The sequence below is a fragment of the Gopherus evgoodei genome, chromosome 14 (assembly GCF_007399415.2).
Source record: "Gopherus evgoodei ecotype Sinaloan lineage chromosome 14, rGopEvg1_v1.p, whole genome shotgun sequence".
In the NCBI taxonomy this organism is placed as follows: Eukaryota; Metazoa; Chordata; order Testudines; family Testudinidae; genus Gopherus; species Gopherus evgoodei.
In genome coordinates, this window is record NC_044335.1 from 1,487,222 (window position 1) to 1,504,128 (window position 16,907).

At 57.1% G+C, this 16,907-nt stretch overlaps 1 protein-coding gene across 2 annotated transcripts; it reads left to right on the plus strand.

Annotated features, from left to right (window-relative positions):
* The first annotated feature begins 221 nt into the window (after positions 1-221).
* LOC115634888 (kunitz-type serine protease inhibitor B1-like) lies at positions 222-16,498 on the plus strand. Of its 2 annotated transcripts, XM_030532872.1 has the most exons (4): positions 222-554; positions 1,637-1,810; positions 3,337-3,507; positions 16,332-16,498. In XM_030532872.1, exons 1-4 carry the CDS (start codon positions 473-475, stop codon positions 16,370-16,372), a joined length of 468 nt encoding a protein of 155 aa, XP_030388732.1. In that variant the 5' UTR covers positions 222-472; the 3' UTR covers positions 16,373-16,498. The 2 variants fall into 2 exon arrangements, with proteins under 2 accessions (XP_030388732.1, XP_030388731.1); XM_030532871.1 differs by lacking the exon at positions 16,332-16,498 and having other exon boundaries at positions 3,337-3,805.
* The last annotated feature ends 409 nt before the right edge of the window (positions 16,499-16,907 follow it).

Here is a 16,907-nt window from a genome sequence, read left to right on the forward strand (position 1 = left end):
AGGTCCAACCAGGACCCCTCAATCGAGTCCTTCTCAGGGTTCAGGGCGCTTGGATCCCAGCATAGGATCCCCTGAATTCCCCCACCCAGTCCCAAACCAAAACTGAACTGCCCCTCCTCCAGCCGGCCAATTCCTTTGTCCAGCTTCCCAGGCCAAGGTGCTAACCCCCTCCCCCCTGCCTGGCTCAGGTTACGGGCTTAAAGGTCCTGTCCCTCACCTAAAGACATCCCCGGCTCTCCTATCCCCCACACAGACAGCCCCTACTCCATCACAATTACATTTCCACCTTCCTCACCCAGGGACGTTTCCCAACTCTTGCAGGGCCCTGCTGCTTCCCTGTTCCCTTTGGGAGGGGCAGACACTGGGGGTGCTCTCTTGTGCAATGTCCCCGCCAGTGACGGCAGTGCCGGGCTGGCATGATGGTATATAAGCTCATGCAGCTCAGCGCTGGACATCCTGGCCCATCAGCACCATGAAATCAGGCCTCCTCCTCCTCCTGGGGCTCCTCGCCCTCTGGGCTGACCTGCTGCCTGCCTCTGGGCAGCTCCGTCAAGGTGAGGGCTCCCTGCCCCTGGCTCCCAACCAGCCCAGCAGCCAGCGCTTTCCTCCTGCCTGCCCCCCACCCTGAGCCTGCCTAGCCCCGTTCACTCTCAGTGGCTCCTGCCCTGTGACACAGCCCCTCGCAGCACCCCTTGCCCTCCCACCAGCCCAAGTGTCCACTGGGCGTGGGGCTGTCCCCAGGCGTCCCCCATTTCACCCCAGTGTGGCCTCTTTCCTCTGTCCCCCATACCCCAGAGATGCTCACAGATCTCACACATTAGCAATAAGATCCTTGTTTAGCCCCATCTCCCACCCCAGGCACTGCAGCTTGCATCGTCCCTTAGTTTTGAATCAGGCAGCTGAGATCCTTTGCAGGGTTCCCCCTGTGACGAACTGGGAAAATTCTTAATGTTTTCTCTGAGTACTATGTTGGTGCCTCAGTGTCCCCATGGCAGTTCTTAAGTATCTGGCAGAGCCAAGGACCAGTGCACCTAAATGCCTGACACTCTGTCTCCTAGCAACTGATGGCCTGGGCCCCTCCCCTGCAAAGGTGCCAGCTGAAGGTGTTGGAGACAAAGGGATCAGGTGACCTCCTGGCCCGGGAAAGGGGCTGAGCAGAGAGGAGGGGCTGGGAGGGGCTGTTAGTCTGGAGCTGGCTGGGGTCAAGGGTGGAGGGCAGACCTGGGGGTCTGGTTCACTGCCCCCCAGAATGGACCCAGCCGAGGGGTCCGGTTCGCTGTATCTACAAGCTCTGTTTTAGACCCTGTTCCTGTCATCGAATAAACCTCTGTTTTACTGGCTGGCTGAGAGTCATGTCTGACTGCAAAGTGGGGGTGCAGGACCCGGTGGTTTCCCCAGGACCCCGCTGGGGTGGACTCGCTGTGGGAAGCGCACCGAGGGGCAGAGGATGCTGAATGCTCCAAGGAGAGACCCAGGAGGTGAAGCCATGTGAGCTTCTTGCCCTGAACAAGTCTGCTCCAAGGGAGAGGAGGTTCCCCAGAGTCCTGACTGGCTTTGTGGGGAGCAGTTCCAGAGCATCGCCCAGGGACTCCGTGACACCCCCTTCCTTCCTAACCCATCTTTCTTTGCTCTGTAGCTAACCCAATCTGCAATCTCTCTGCGGATCCCGGCCCATGTTTCACCTACAGCCTCAACTACTTCTACAACTCGGCCACCAAGAGGTGTGAGGAGTTCGTTTATGGCGGGTGCCAGGGCAATGGGAACAGGTTTCCCAATGTGGATGAATGTCTCCAGACTTGTGGAAGCTCAGGTAAGAGCAATAGAAACTCAGCTAGCTGAGTCATGAGCTGGTCAAAAGGATGTGAATGAAAAGCAGCTGAGGCCACAGAGACTGATCTCCACTCTAATGACTGACTGGTTGCATCACAGCAGTGCCTAGAGGATCCAGCAGAGCCAGGACTCTGTCATGCCGGGCGCTGCAGAGACTTAGGGCTTGTCTACATCACAAAGTTGCAGCGCTGGTGAGGGGGTTACAGCGCTGCAACTTAGGAGGTGTACACATCTGCAGGGCATCACCAGCGCTGCAACTCCCTGTTTGCAGCGCTGGCCGTACTCCCGTTTTGTCTCGGGTGTAGAGGATCCAGCGCTGGTGATCCAGCGTTGGTAATCAAGTGTAGACACTTACCAGCGCTTTTCTTGACCTCCGTGGAATAAGCAGGTATCCCAGCATACCTGAGGAAGCCTCTGGTAATCAAGCAGGTCTCCTTCCCTGCGGTTTGCTCTCGCGTTCCCTGAATCCCCGAGCAAGCAGGTCTCCTTCCCTGCGGTTTGCAGGGGGGTCCGCGAAACGCGAGAGCAAACCGCGGCGAAGCTGGTCTCCTTCCCCAGTTTGCTCTCGCGTTCCCTGAACCCCCCTTGAAGCCGCCCAACAGCGCTGCAGTGTGGCCACATCTAACACCACTTGCAGCGCTGGTTGCTGTAAGTGTGGCCACTCTGCAGCGCTGGCCCTATACAGCTGTACTAATACAGCTGTAACAACCAGCGCTGCAAAATTGTAGATGTAGACATACCCGCAGTGAGAGGCAGCCCTGGCCCTGAGGAGTACACAGACTGACTAGGCAGAGGGAGGAGGGCTGAGGACAGCGTGGGAGAGGAGTCCATGGCACAGCTCATGCTGGGAGCAGAATCTAAATTGAAGGTCCCTGAGTCCTGGTAGCTGCATTCCAGCCAGCTCTGGAAGGCCCTTGGCTAGGGCGTTAATGACAATAACAATCCTGCTGAACACGTCTGTACTCTGGCACCCAGAACCACTGGCCTGGCTCAGAGGAGTCATGCTTGTCTCTGGCACAGCTGGGGTGGGGTCTGAAGGAGCCGGAGTGAGTGAGTCCCAGTTTGAGACACTTGAGTGCTGGAGAAATGGCTCAGACAGCTGCCGTGAGTGCTGGGCATTTCCTCTCTAACCCCAGGAGAGAGCCCACAAGCCCAGGTTGCCTTTGGCTCAGGGATCCTGGTGTCCAGAAAGCCAAAGCAGAAGCCACCTTCCAGCGTTATTTATTACAAGCCGGGTGTGCAGACGCTCTTTAGCGTCATCCTAGATTATCACTGTTCTTGCTGAGGGTGCAGTCCACAGTTCATCAATTATTGGGAGTGGACCACATCCACCCTGATTGAATTGGCCCTGTCAGCACTGGTTCTCCACTTGTGAGGTAACTCCCTTCTCTTCCTGTGTCAGTATAATATGCCTGCATCTGTAATTTTCACTCCAGGCATCCCCACTTCCCCTCCCGTCTGGGTTCACTAGCCTGAGCTCTCTTGCAGATCTTTGCCTCTCTCCAGGTGACATTTGCCGACTCCCGCCAAAGACAGGCCCTTGTGAGGCACTGATCCCTCGCTTCTTCTACAACCCGGCCTCCAGGACGTGCGAAAGCTTCATCTACGGCGGCTGCCAGGGCAATGGGAACAACTTTAGAACCCTCCCGGAGTGCCAGCGGGCCTGCAGGAAACGCGGTAAGGGGACCAAGCACGTGAACCTGCTCACCTGGGCTGGGCAGCTCAGCGAGCTGGGACAGCCTGAGAATTAACACAACTGCCGGCGGGACTGGTCCCCAGGAGTCCAGGGTGGGAAACAGGACTAAATAAATATAGCTTGCTTGTTCTGGGGGCTGGATTCTAGTCCCGCTACTTCGGGAGGTCAGGGCAGGGGAGACCATCATGAAAATCAGTTGAAAAAATGTTCGGCTTGTGAATCTGTGCTATAAGTATTCATAAACAAACAGCCCTGGCTGTACCGTGAGGGAGCCCTGCATGAAATGGCCGTGAGCAGTCATATGCACGTGTGGATTGAGAGTTTGCATACACAGTCTGTAACTGTTAGCAAACAGGGTTTGCAGTTGCACATACGTTTTGTCTGCCTAACCTTAGTTTCTGAAAATCCGGCCCTAAACGTTCTTCAACCAATATGTAAATGAAGTGACCATTAAGAAATGGGTTTTCATGGGGTTCAGATACGCACACGGCTCTCCTGCACTCGTGACCAAGTCCTCGCCATGCCCCAGAGCACTAATGCTTGTGCCTTGAAACCTGCCCATCCCAGAGTCCAAGCAGCCTAGTGAGCATCAGTTCCTTCTGTTTGGGGGCTTTATCCCCATCCGTCCTTGTGATCTCAGCTGCAAATTCAGTGATGGGAGGAATCCACTAGCACGACTCATCCTCACTGGGGCAGGGAAGGCAAAACAACAAACATCGTTTGTCCTCTTTAATGCCCCACAATAGTCCGTCTGGTGTCAATGGCCCGTTCCCGTTGGCAGGACATAACAGCTTCTGCAGGAGACCCATCATTCACACTAATTCATGGCTTTCTCCCCTCTGGCAAGTTACACAGTCACAGGGACTCACCATATGACTGCTCAAATATTACCCTACACTATGGGACACAGCTGTTGTAAGTGAGATGAATGCAGGCGGCAACACACCAGCATTCAATAAACACCAAACAGATTCCTATCATCCCATCCCCTGTGTTAACACTACTAATGCACAGGTGAGCCAGACTGATTCCAGTGGTGTACTGGATTTACCATGGTGCCAGTGGCACCATAGGGCCAGGCCCAAGCTCAGAAGGGGCCCGTAACACTTGCTTCCCCCACGCTGCAGAAACAGAGCCTCAGAGCAGCCCCGATCCAGCATGGGAACTGAGACACCCATGGGGTCCTGGGAGCTCTAGTTCCCTGGCCAGCTCCCTGCCTAGAGGGCCTGCCCTGGTGTAGGGAAGGAACTACATTTCCCAGCATTGCCTGGGCCGCTATCAACAGGAAAGGGCGGGGGAGGCTGCAAGACTCCATGTGCTACAGGTTGCTGTGGCTGGGGGCTGGCTGCTAGAAGGGGGTGGCACCGTGAATGGGGAACAGGTGTTGTGACGAACTGGGAAAGTTCTTAATGTTTCCTCTGAATACTGTATTGGTGCCTCAGTGTCCCCATGGCAGTTCTTAAGTATCTGGCAGAGCAAAGGGCCAGTGCACCTAAATGCCTGACACTCTGTCTCCTAGCAACTGATGGCCTGGGCCCCTCCCCTGCAAAGGTGCCAGCTGAAGGTGCTGGAGATAAAGAGATCAGGTGACCTCCTGGCCCGGGAAAGGAGCTGAGCAGAGAGGAGGGGCTGGGAGGGGTTGTTAGTCTGGAGCTGGCTGGGGACAAGGAGTGAAGTGCAGACATGGGGGTCTGGCTCACTGCCCCCCAGAATGGACCCAGCCGAGGGGTCCGGTTCGCTATATCTACAAGCTCTGTTTTAGACCCTGTTCCTGTCATCGAATAAACCTCTGTTTTACTGGCTGGCTGAGAGTCACGTCTGACTGCAAAGTGGGGGTGCAGAACCCGGTGGCTTCCCCAGGACCCTGCTGGGGTGGACTCGCTGTGGGAAGCGCACGGAGGGGCAGAGGATGCTGAATGCTCCAAGGAGAGACCCAGGAGGTGAAGCCGTGTGAGCTTCTTGCCCTGAACAAGTCTGTTCCAAGGGAGAGGAGGCTCCCCAAAGTCCTGACTGGCTTGGTGGGGAGCAGTTCCAGAGCATCGCCCGGGAACTCCGTGACAGGTGTGCCCAAGGAGTAGAAGGCTTTTGGTCCAGATATCCCCTTCAGAAGACTTCCCCAGACCGGCTTAGAGATGCTGGTGTGACCTCACCTGGCAGCTCCCAAAGAAGGAACCCGGGGGACTAACTGGACAGTGCCCCCCTCTATCTGAAGTCTAGCAAGGGAGGTACGTGGATCCCACCAGAAGTTAAAATGGTAAGTAAAGGAGGGGAGGCTCTGCTAGAGGACCTGGGCATCTTCAGATACAGGACAGGAGGATTTCCACTTCTGAGCCATGAAAATAGAAATTGACTTTTTCCTTTCCAGGTGTATCTAATATTCAGAAAGGGAATCTAGCCCCTGCCTTCCAGATTTGAACACTCAAAACTCAGGAGTGCTCAAGTTCAATTTGGGCAACTGTTACTGCATTTCTCCCAAATCAAATATGCAGATCCACTGTCATTTGCTGTAGAAAAAGTAGGATAAAAGTGAGCAACAAATGCTGGGGTCTTCCCAGTGCTAACTAGGGCTTGAATTGCTATTTTCAACAGCCATTACCATTTTTTTTTAGTTTTGTTTGTTTAAAAGGAAGACAGTGATACTGCACTGGCAAATTCCCCATAGAAACAAAGAGTGGAACAAAAGAATAATAAAGGCACCTCAACTTGTCCTCATTTATGTAGGACAGTCTTATAATATGCATCCAGATATCCTCCAATCACACAAGCTGAAAATTGTTCCACTTTACTGCAGTTCTGTAACCATGTGGGAACGAATCCTGTCTGTCTTCTGTGCACATCCCAAATTCCTGCTGAATTCAGAAGTGCCTTGCTTTTGTGACCATCCTACCTGATATTTTCAGCCCTTGTAAGTGAAGGAGGTTCACATTCAGTAATTGGGTGGGAAGCATCTCAGAAAAAGTTAGGTGCTGTAGGAGGTGTTGCTTATTCACTAGGTAATGTGAGACCTTCCTGTTATACTAGTAAACCAGGGCCACACAGAATGCACTTTGCTCCTAGGGTCTAGAATGGGGCCTTTGCTTCCATACACAGCCCATTAAAGACAACGAAAAGACTCCCATTCACTTCAACAGGCTTTGGACAGAACTGATTATACACAGGGTAACTCCACTGTCTTCACAGGGTCCTGGTCTCACAGCGGAGGGGGGCCATGTGAGCTTGTTGCAGAACTGCTGCTCAAGGATGGGAACCTCCTGGCACCCCAGCTTCCAAAATCATTCAGGCTGCACTTTCTGCATGACTGTGTGCTAGCTGAGGGGTGCGTGGGAATTGGTGGCCTTTGCTGCAGGTGATGGGAATCTCAGGTATTTAAAGCCAGAGCCTAGAGGAGCGAACTGCCTAACTCCAGAGTCTGCAGCTGCCTACGGCCAGCGCTGAGGATTAAGAGTCCCTAGTGCTGCTGTTGCAAGGTTCAAGCATTCTCAGCCTTGGCATTGCCACCCTCCTGCGGCTAGTAGCTGCAGCTGTCTAAGGCTGGCCTCTGGCCTCATGGCTGTAGCCAGAGAAGCTGCAGGTGGCTCTGTGACTACTGGGGCAATTAGGCTAGACCAGCTAAAGACACTGGACTTAACCTCAAGGAACAGAGGTCACCAGTTGTCACAGAGTGTGGGGGAGTCCGGCCCTGCACCCCTCTTCCTGGGACCCACAGTGACTCTTAGCCAGCCAGTAAAACAGAAGGTTTATTGGACAACAGGAACACAGGTTACAGCAGGGCTTGCAGGCACAGTCAGGACCCCTCCACCGAGTCCTTCTGGGCTTTCAGGGTGCTTGGATCCTAGCTAGGATGCCCTGAATTCCGCCCACACAGCCCCAAGCCCAAACTCAAACTGCTTCCCTCCTGCCACTCCCTTCCTTTGTTCCCCTTCCCGGACAAAGGTGTTGACCTTTCTCCTCCCTTACCTAGCTCAGGTTACAGGCTCTGGCATCGTCCATCCCCTAAAGTCCTCCCCTGCTCTCCCACTCCCCACACAGACAGTCCCTACTGCATCACATCTCTCCCCCCTTCGAGACTGAACTGAGCGGGGTCACTCTGCCCAGTGACCTGGGGAAGTTCAGGGTCCCCTCTCCGGGACAACGCGTCCGCTGTCAGGTTGGCACTTCCCTTCACATGGACCACGTCCATGTCATAGTCCTGCAGGAGCAGGCTCCACCTCAGGAGCTTGGCGTTGGCTCCTTTCATCTGGTGCAGCCAGGTCAGGGGAGAGTGGTCGGTGTACACGGTGAAGTGTCGCCCAAAGAGATATGGCTCTAGCTTCTTAAGGGCCCACACCATGGCCAGGCATTCCTTCTCGATGGCCGCGTAGCTTTGTTCCCAGGGTAGCAGCTTCTTACTCAGGTACACGATGGGGTGTCTCTCGCCCTTTTCATCCTCCTGCATTAACACCACCCCCAGTCCTGTGTCTGAGGCATCGGTGAACACCATAAAGGGTTTGTCAAAATCTGGGTTTGCCAGAACTGGGCCACTAACCAGAGCCTCCTTCAGCGCCCGGAAAGCCTCCTGGCACTGCTCAGTCCAGAACACCTTGTCTGGCTTCCCCTTTTTGCACAGTTCAGTGATGGGGCCGGCTATGGCGCTAAAGTGGGGCACGAACCTTCGATAGTACCCCGCCATCCCAATAAAAGCCTGGACCTGCTTTTTGGTTTGGGGAGCAGGCCAGTCTCTGATCACCTCCACCTTGGCTGGTTCCGGCTTCAGGCAGCCGCTCCCCACCCGATGGCCCAGGTAAGATACTTCAGCCATCCCCACCTTGCACTTCTCAGCCTTTACTGTTAACCCAGCCTCCCGAAGTCAGTCCAGGACTTGTTTAACCTGGGACATGTGGTCCTCCCAGGTCTGGCTGAAGACACAGATGTCGTCAATATATGCCACGGCAAAACTCTCCATCCCCCTCAGTAGCTGATCCAACAGGCGCTGGCAGGTGGCCGGCGCTCCCTTGAGGCCGAAGGGCAGGGTCAGAAACTCATACAGCCCCAGAGGGGTGATAAAGGCCGATTTCAGTCTGGCATCTGCGTCCAGCGGTACTTGCCAGTAGCCTTTGGTAAGATCCATAGTGGTGAGGTACCGAGCACCTCCCAGCTTGTCCAGGAGCTCGTCAGGCCTGGGCATAGGGTAGGCATCAGATACGGTGATGGCATTGAGCTTTCGATAGTCCACACAGAACCGGATTGACCCATCCTTCTTGGGGACCAGCACCACTGGCGAGGCCCAAGGGCTGGAAGACGGCTGGATCACCCTCAAAGCCAGCATGTCCCTGACCTCTCTTTCAAGATCCTGGGCAGTTTTACCAGTGACCCGAAAAGGGGAGCATCTTATAGGGGGATGTGACCCAGTCTCCACCCTGTGGACAGTCAAATTAGTGCGTCCAGGCTGGTTGGAAAACAGCTGTCGGTATAGATGCAGCACCCCCCTGATCTCAGCATGCTGGCCCGGGGTCAGTTGATCAGAGAGGGGAATCGCCTCCAGGGGGGAACCAGCTTTTGTCCCAGGCTATAGATCCACTAAGGGGTCATCTCCCTGCCCCTCCCAATGTCCACACACGGCCAACACCACATTCCCCCTGTCATAGTATGGTTTCATCATGTTCCCATGGTACACCCGACGGTGGTGTGCCCGGTTTGACAGCTCCGCCACATAGTTTACCTCATTCAGTTGCTTGATAACCTTGAAGGGGCCCTTCCCAGGCAGACTGGAGTTTGTTTCTCCTCACGGAGATGAGAACCATCACCTGATCCCCGGTGGCGAAGGCACGGGCTCGTGCCGTGCAGTCATACCAGACCTTCTGCCTCCTCTGGGCTCGGGCCAGATTCTCCCTGGCCAGGCCCATGAGCTCGGCCAGTCTTTCCCGGAAGGTCAGGACATACTCCACCACTGACTCTCCCTCGGGAGCGGCCTTCCCCTCCCATTCGTCCCTCATCAGGTCTAGGGGCCCCCTTACCCGCCTTCCATACAACAGTTCAAAAGGTGAAAACCCGGTAGATTCCTGGGGTACCTCCCTGTACGCGAACAGCAGGTGAGGTAAGTACTTGTCCCAATCCTGCGGGTGCTGGTTCATAAATGTTTTTAGCATCATCTTCAGTGTCCCGTTGAACCTTTCCACCAGCTCGTTGGACTGAGGGTGATACGCTGAGACCCACTTGTGCTGGACACCACATTTCTGCCATAAGGACCGGAGCAGGGCCGACATGAAGTTGGACCCGGGTCCATTAAGACCTCTTTCGGGAACCCCACCCGGCTGAAAATTATCAGCAGCGCATCTGCCACTGTGTCTGCTTCGATAGAGGACAAGGCCACTGCCTCGGGGTAGCGAGTGGTGAAATCCACCACCACCAGGATGTATTTCTTCCCTGACCGGGTCGTCTTGCTGAGGGATCCCACTATGTCCATGGCCACCTTCTGGAAAGGTTCTTCTATGATGGGTAAAGGCCTCAAAGCCGCTTTCCCCATGTCCTGGGCCTTCCCCACCCTCTGGCAGGGGTCACAGGATTGGCAGTACTGTCGGACATGGGTAAAGACCCCAGGCCAGTAAAAGTTCTGTAGCAGCCTCTGCCTGGTGCGCCGGATTCCCTGGTGCCCTGCGAGAGGGATGTCATGGGCCAGGTACAGCAGCTTGTGGTGAAACTTCTGGGGAACCACCAGCTACCTCCTGATCCCCTATGCCTCTACTTCCCGAGGGGGAGCCCATTCTCGGTACAGGAACCCCTTCTCCCACAGGAACCTCTCCTTGCAACCTCTCCTCATGATCTGTAACCGCACTAAGGTCAGCCCGGTCCCTGTGCTTCCGCAAGGAGGGATCTTTCTGCAACTCGGCCTGGAACTCAGCAGCTGGGACAGGGATGGGGACCGGCTCTCTCTTGCTGGCTGGGTCTGAGGCCGCAGCCTCTCTGAACCGTGCCCCTGGGCGTTCCCTGCTCCCTGGGTTAGGGTCCTGCACCTCGGGTCGAGTACCTTCCCCGTTGTCGGGGTGCAGTGCCCTTTGCCGACTCTGACTACGAGTCATGACCAGGGTACTCTGGGTGTTACTAGGCCAGTCCTCGAGGTCCCCTCCCATTAACATGTCCGTGGGCAAATGTGGGTGTACCCCCACATCCTTGGGGCCCTCCTTGGCCTCCCACTTCAGATGTACTCTTGCCACGGACACCTTGAATGGGGTCCTGCCCACGCCCATCAGGGTCAGGTAGGTGTCGGACACCATCCGATCTGAGGCCACCACCTCGGACAGGGCCAGCGTCACCTCTGCGCCCGTGTCCCAGTACCCAGTGACCTCCCTCCGGGAAACAAGGCACTCTTTCCAGAGGGGCAGCCCCGCGCCCATTCAGTAAACCAAAAGCCCGGAACCTGGAGCATCCACAGGTGGTACGTTGCCAGCCCCCCTTTCCTGGGAATGTAACCCCTCCTCCGATTGGGTTTTTACCCAGTCCACCCTCTGCGGGTTGGGTCTGCTTGGTCTGTCCCTGAGCTTGGGGCACTGGGCCCGTATGTGGCCTCGTTGGCCACAGCGATAGCAGCCCATGTCTCGTGGGTCCCCTTGAGTGGGTCGGAGGGACCTGACACTGGATGTTCCCCTTTTGGGGGGGTTCTCCAAAGGCCTCTTTGGGAGGTCCCGTGATGACTCTCTCTCTGCGTTGAGGCAGGCCTGCTCCTTCGAGACTCCTCCCTGCCATCCCCTACCCGACTGTCCACAAATTGGTCGGCCAGCTGGCCTGCGTGCTGCGGGTTCTCCGGCTTCTGGTCTCTCAACCACAGCCTCAAGTCGGACGGGCACTGCTCATGCAGGTGCTCCAGTATGAATAGGTCAAGCAGGTCCTCTTTAGTTTGGGCACCAGCTGACCACTGCGGGCATACCCCTGCGCCCGGTTGACCAGTTGTAGGTATGTGACCTCACGGGTTTTACGCTGGCTCCGGACCTTTTTCCGGTACATCTCAGGAGTCAGCCCAAACTCGCGGAGCAGGGCCTGTTTGAACAGTTCGTAGTCCCCTGCCTCCGCCCCTTTCAGTCGGCTGTACACCTCCACGGCTGTGGAGTCCAGTAAGGGGGTGAGAACTGCGATCCTGTCTGCAGGGTCAACCCTGTGCAGCTCGCAGGCATTCTCAAAGGCCGTCAGGAAGGTATCTATGTCCTCCCCCTCCTTACACCGGGGCAGCAAGTGCTTATCAAAGCTCTTTGTAGGCTTGGGTCCCCCCTCACTCACCGCAGCTGGGGCCTCACTGCTCCTCAGCTGGGCCAGGTCCAGCTCATGTTTACACTGTTTCTCCTTCTCCTCCTGCTCATGTTTACGCTGTTTCTCCTTCTCCTCCCGCTCATGTTTACGCTGGTTCTCCTCATGTTTACGCTGTTTCGCCATCTCCTCCAGCTCTTGCCTCTTTAACTCGAGCTCCTCCCGTCTCAGCTCCCTTTCATATTCCAGCCGCATCCGCTCCACGGATGCCGAGCGTCGCCGGGAGGATCCCCTGCTGGCCGGGGGGGTCACGGTGCCCTCGGTATTCACTGGGCTCCTCCTCGCCCTTCCCCTAGGCCTAGGAAGGGGGGGTCTCGGGAAGCCCTCGTCCGCCGGCTGACCACTCCCAGTGGGAACAGACACTGGTGCCTGCGCTGCATCTGCCTGGCTGCTTCCCTCAGAGACAGGGCTCCGTTCATTCATGCGGTCTCCCCGCTCCAGCTGGGCAATCAGCTGGTCCTTGGTGCGTCTCCCCGGGTGCAGCCCCCTCTGCTTGCACAGCTCCAGCAGGTCACACTTGCGCAGCTTGGCATACATCTTCCTGCTGGGCACTCACAGGCCGGGGTGCTCGGCGCTCCCCACGGTTTCCAGGGGGACCCCTAGTGCACCAGCCCTTCTTGAGGTCACCACCTCTCTGCCAGGGTCACGCTGCAGACTCCTCCGCCCCTGGGACCGCTCGCTGCAATCCCCCGGGGGACCCTGTTACTGCAAAGTCCTTCTCACTGGGCACACACTCCCAGGGGTTAACCACCCCTTCGTTTTACTGCTCCCCAGTCACTTACTGCAGGAAGCACCGTCCACGGGGTGCAGTATCTCCCGCCACTGCCACCAGTTGTCACAGAGTGTGGGGGAGTCCGGCCCTGCACCCCTCTTCCTGGGACCCACAGTGACTCTTAGCCAGCCAGTAAAACAGAAGGTTTATTAGACAACAGGAACACAGGTTACAGCAGAGCTTGCAGGCACAGTCAGGACCCCTCCATCGAGTCCTTCTGGGCTTTTAGGGTGCTTGGATCCTAGCTAGGATACCCTGAATTCTGCCCACACAGCCCCAAGCCCAGACTCAAAACTGCTTCCCTCCTGCCACTCCCTTCCTTTGTCCTCCTTCCCAGGCAAAGATGTTGACCTTTTTTCTCCCTTACCTAGCTCAGGTTACAGGCTCCGGTATTGTCCATCCCCTAAAGTCCCCCTCTGCTCTCCCATTCCCCACACAGACAGCCCCTACTCCATCACACCAGTAAAAAAGGAATGTCAGGGGGAGCAGGGAAGGAGGGAGCAGATCAGGCTTGCAGAGTGAGCTTCCAGCTGGTTGGGAGCATGTCCAAAGTACAAAGGAAACAAGTATTGGGAGAGGTGGTGGTGATCAGGTAGCAGACTAGCATGTAGATGGGAGCAGAGGGAGAAAGCCCTTGGGAATCTGAAGACACCAGCCTAAGTCCTCACTTTGGGGAAATGGTGCTTGCAGGTGGTTTGCTCACATGGCAGGATGGGGGCTGAGGGAGGGATCTGTCAGAACCGATCAGGTGTCTGCTGACTTTAGAACTTTGAGCTGAGACTAGGACCACATGCGGTGACTGGTGATGTAGCGGGGTACTGGAGACATGGCTAGAGAAGGTTTGAATGAGAAAGGAGATAAATCTGTGCGGAGTTTGCTTGATTACTGTGAAAGTTCTACTCACTGTGGACACTAGTAAACCCACATGGGTCCAGCTCAGTGAGAAGAACCGGGGGCTGAGGGAGCTGTGTATGGCAATTCATATAGTCATGTAGGGGTGTGTGATCAAAATGAAATATGTCTATGAGGTTCAGTACCAGGTATACTAGGGTACCAATGGCACTGCCCCAACAGGCCCACACTCGGAGCCCACAGTGACTACATAAGGGCCCACAAAAGATTAATCCGGCCCTGTTCCAGCTCTGTGTCTGTCACTGTTCCATTGAGACTCGGGGACTCGGGATTGCCAGTGTCACCCCACCCTGGCTTTGTTAGGGTCGGGGGGAAGGAGGGGTATAAAGCTCTGACCTGAGCAGGTGGTTGCCACATTGCTCAGCTGCTATCCTGTTGCTACATTTCACGTTGGGACAGGAAATGACTGGCCCCTTCCTGAGGACGTTGGGCGTTCAGCTGCTGAAGCAATTGCTTCCCTTCTCCTGTTGTTAAACGGAATAAACGGCTACCCAGGAGGTGCCTCTTTGCAGGGATGAGAGCGTAGCTGTGACGAGCCCTTGGCCCTCCCGCTCGCCACTCTGCACACGTTGGAAACGCTGTTAGTGTTATGGCCCCCAAAGGTGCTGGGCGCGGCACAGACAGGATCTCCCATCAGCCCAGCATGTGAGACACGAGCTCTGTGCAGGATTCACAGAGAACTACAGAGATGTTTGCTCCTGCGGGGGGTCCTGCCCCGGCCCCTCCCTTTGCAGCCCTTAGTGCTGTGTTTATCCAGCCTCCCTCACTGGAACCCCTGGGACAGAATTCCTCCCCTAACCCCTAGAGCTGGGTGGGGCTCGGCCCTGGAGAGCGTGGCTGAAGCTGGAAGTGGAGGCTTCTCTGCTGGAAGGCCGCCCCTCCCTGCGCTGAGCTCTTGGTGAGACGGGGACTGGACGGGGACCCCTGGCTCAAGGGCAGGAGCCAGGGGTGCCTTGAGCGCAGGCCTGGGGGCAGTTTTCCATCTGATATCTAATCTCTCACTGCTGTCTCCAGGGCTGGTGCATTTCTCTGAGGACCCCGCTCAGCCCCTCATGGAGCTGTTGGGCTTTGTGATCAGCCAGGTGTCTCACTGCCATGGGACCGTTCTGTCTTCCAGAGAAACCCGGGTTCTGCCGCATGTTCCCCCCAGACACCATGGGGATCTGTGCTCTGCTCTGCTTCAGCGATGCCGACTGCCCTGGAGCAGAAAAGTGCTGGAGTGTTGGGTGTGGCCGCAGGGCCGGATTAACCTTTTGTGGGCCTGGCACCAAATATATTTGTGGGCCCTAATGGGGGCAATGGAGCATGGCATGGGGGGGTGGCTTCTGTCCCCAGAGCGAGGGACTGGCCAGGGGCATGGCATGGCAGGGGTGGCCCTGCTTCACCCAGCCCAGTGCAGGGGACTATTTACTGACCAATTGTCAGATGCACAGGGGCCTGCCCAGCCCTATGCCGCCAGCATGTCCCTTCCTGTCAGGGGCAGGCTTATGCCATGCACACATTCCCCCCACCCAAAACCCCCATGATTCCCTATGGCCAGAACCACCTACAGACCCTTTGCAAATGCCCAGTGCCCTGCAGAACACCACCCCTGCACAGTGCCCCTCTGCTCACTACCCCCCACAACTGGCCAGACTTGCCAAACCCACATGGCAGGCGAGGTTCAGCGTAGTGCGGGGGCTCTGCAGAGCGAGTCCTGCCTCCCGCTGCACGGGGCCATTCTGATCACCAGGCACAAGGGCTCCCTGCTCCAATCTCTGAGCGCTGGGAGGAATCGGGTCACGCAGACAGGGCCAGGGCCCCAGCATCACAGAAGGGGTGACCACCTGTCCTGACTTGGGTGTAAATGTCCCAAAATGTACATTTCACGTCTCGTTCCTGGGTGAATGACTCCAGGACAGCCTGCCTGACACGCAGGGTGGTGCCAGCCTCTTCCTGGCTGGGGGAGCTGAGGTGGGTCTTAGCTCCCCTTCACTATGAGAACCCACCCCCTGGCCAAGCCGAAGCCAGGCCATGGTAAGGGGAGCCCAGGCTGCTGGCGGGAGTCCCAGGCTCTCAGGCTGCCCTGGTCACCCTACCCCAGGGGTCAGGAAAACTGGCCGGGAGCTGCTCTCAGGCACCTCGGCCCCCGCCCAGGCTAGGTGGAGGGTCTGGGTCTCCCCGCAGCGGCCCAGGCTCCTTGGGCAGCTCTTCCCATGGCTTGGCTCCAGCTTCTGGCCTGGCCAGAGTGCGGGGCCTGGGGCAAGAGGCAGTGCAGGGACGTGGTCACAGAGGGTCTGGGGTTCCTGCCTGTGTCTTGTTTTTACATTTTGAAGAGGTCACTGTAGTCACAGACCTGCTCCGAGTGACCCAGCTCCCCCCAGGCCTGGAGTCTTCGTGGAAGCTGGGAGTGCAGATTGCCCTCTCCCCCCACAGTGCTCCCAGCTCTCTGGAGATGAGGCAAAGGGCTGTGGGAGGCTGCAGTGGAGATGGGGAGAGGACTTCTCAGGGATGATATTGGCCGGCTGGATCTCCTGCCTCCTCCCTGGGGCTTCTCTGTGCCATGGAGTTTGCCCAGTGGTGGCTCCCGAGGTCACCCAGCCCCGTGCACTCAGCCCTGCTGCAAGGAGGGCGACTGCCCTGGAAGGGCCGGGTGCAGCCGCATCAGCCGTGTCCCCGACCGCCCCCCAGGCAGAACCGCTCTGCCTGCACCTGACACCGAGGGCCCCCCTGTGTGCCGGGATCTCTGTGCCCAGCCCTGCGCATGAGGCAGTCCAGGATTGCAGGTCCTTGCTCCTGTCACCTCCCTCCCTGCCCCCCAGCCCCAGGATCAGCCCCTGGCCTGACTGACTGCCCCTTCTTCCACAGGGCCGACCAGAGAGAGAGACTGGGAAGAACCGAGAGCCTGACAGCAGGGCCTGTGGGGGGATGGGACAGGATCCTCCAATCCGGTCCCCATCTGACACCCACCCCCAGTCGCCCATGGGCCTGATCTCGCCCCGCACATGGCTTGTGTATTAAAGAGCTCAGCTCAGCTGGCCTCCCTGTGATTTCCTGGCTTGGGCCTCACTGTCCCTGCATGTCCACCCAGGACAACCCCCTGCAGCTGGAGCCTGTGCCCCAGGCTAATGTCTCTGGTGAAACGGGTTTTCTGGGGGGGGTGGCAGGCACTGGACAGTGTCACTAGAGTGTGAGCTGCCCCATAGTCCCTGGCTCCAGAGAGCAGCTGTTGGTGTCCTAGAGACACCAGATCCCGAGGATCGCAGTCCCCCACCCCACAGGACCTTCGCTACAAGAGGATCGTGTTCCCTCTTTAACCCCACCTCTTGTAGTATCTCCTCAGCGCAGGGAGCTGCAGACAGTGCCCGGGGGCTGCATAAACACGGCTTTGCCCTGCAGTGGCACCCTGGCTCTGCCACCCTGAGAACACCCCCCCCCCCCGCA

Coding starts and splice junctions, on each gene's coding strand:
- LOC115634888 (XM_030532871.1), top strand. CDS start 473: ATGAAATCAGGCCTCCTCCTCCTCCTGGGGCTCCTCGCCCTCTGGGCT. Junction 555..1,636: donor CTCTGGGCAGCTCCGTCAAG/GTGAGGGCTCCC, acceptor TTTGCTCTGTAG/CTAACCCAATCTGCAATCTC. Junction 1,811..3,336: donor CCAGACTTGTGGAAGCTCAG/GTAAGAGCAATA, acceptor GCCTCTCTCCAG/GTGACATTTGCCGACTCCCG.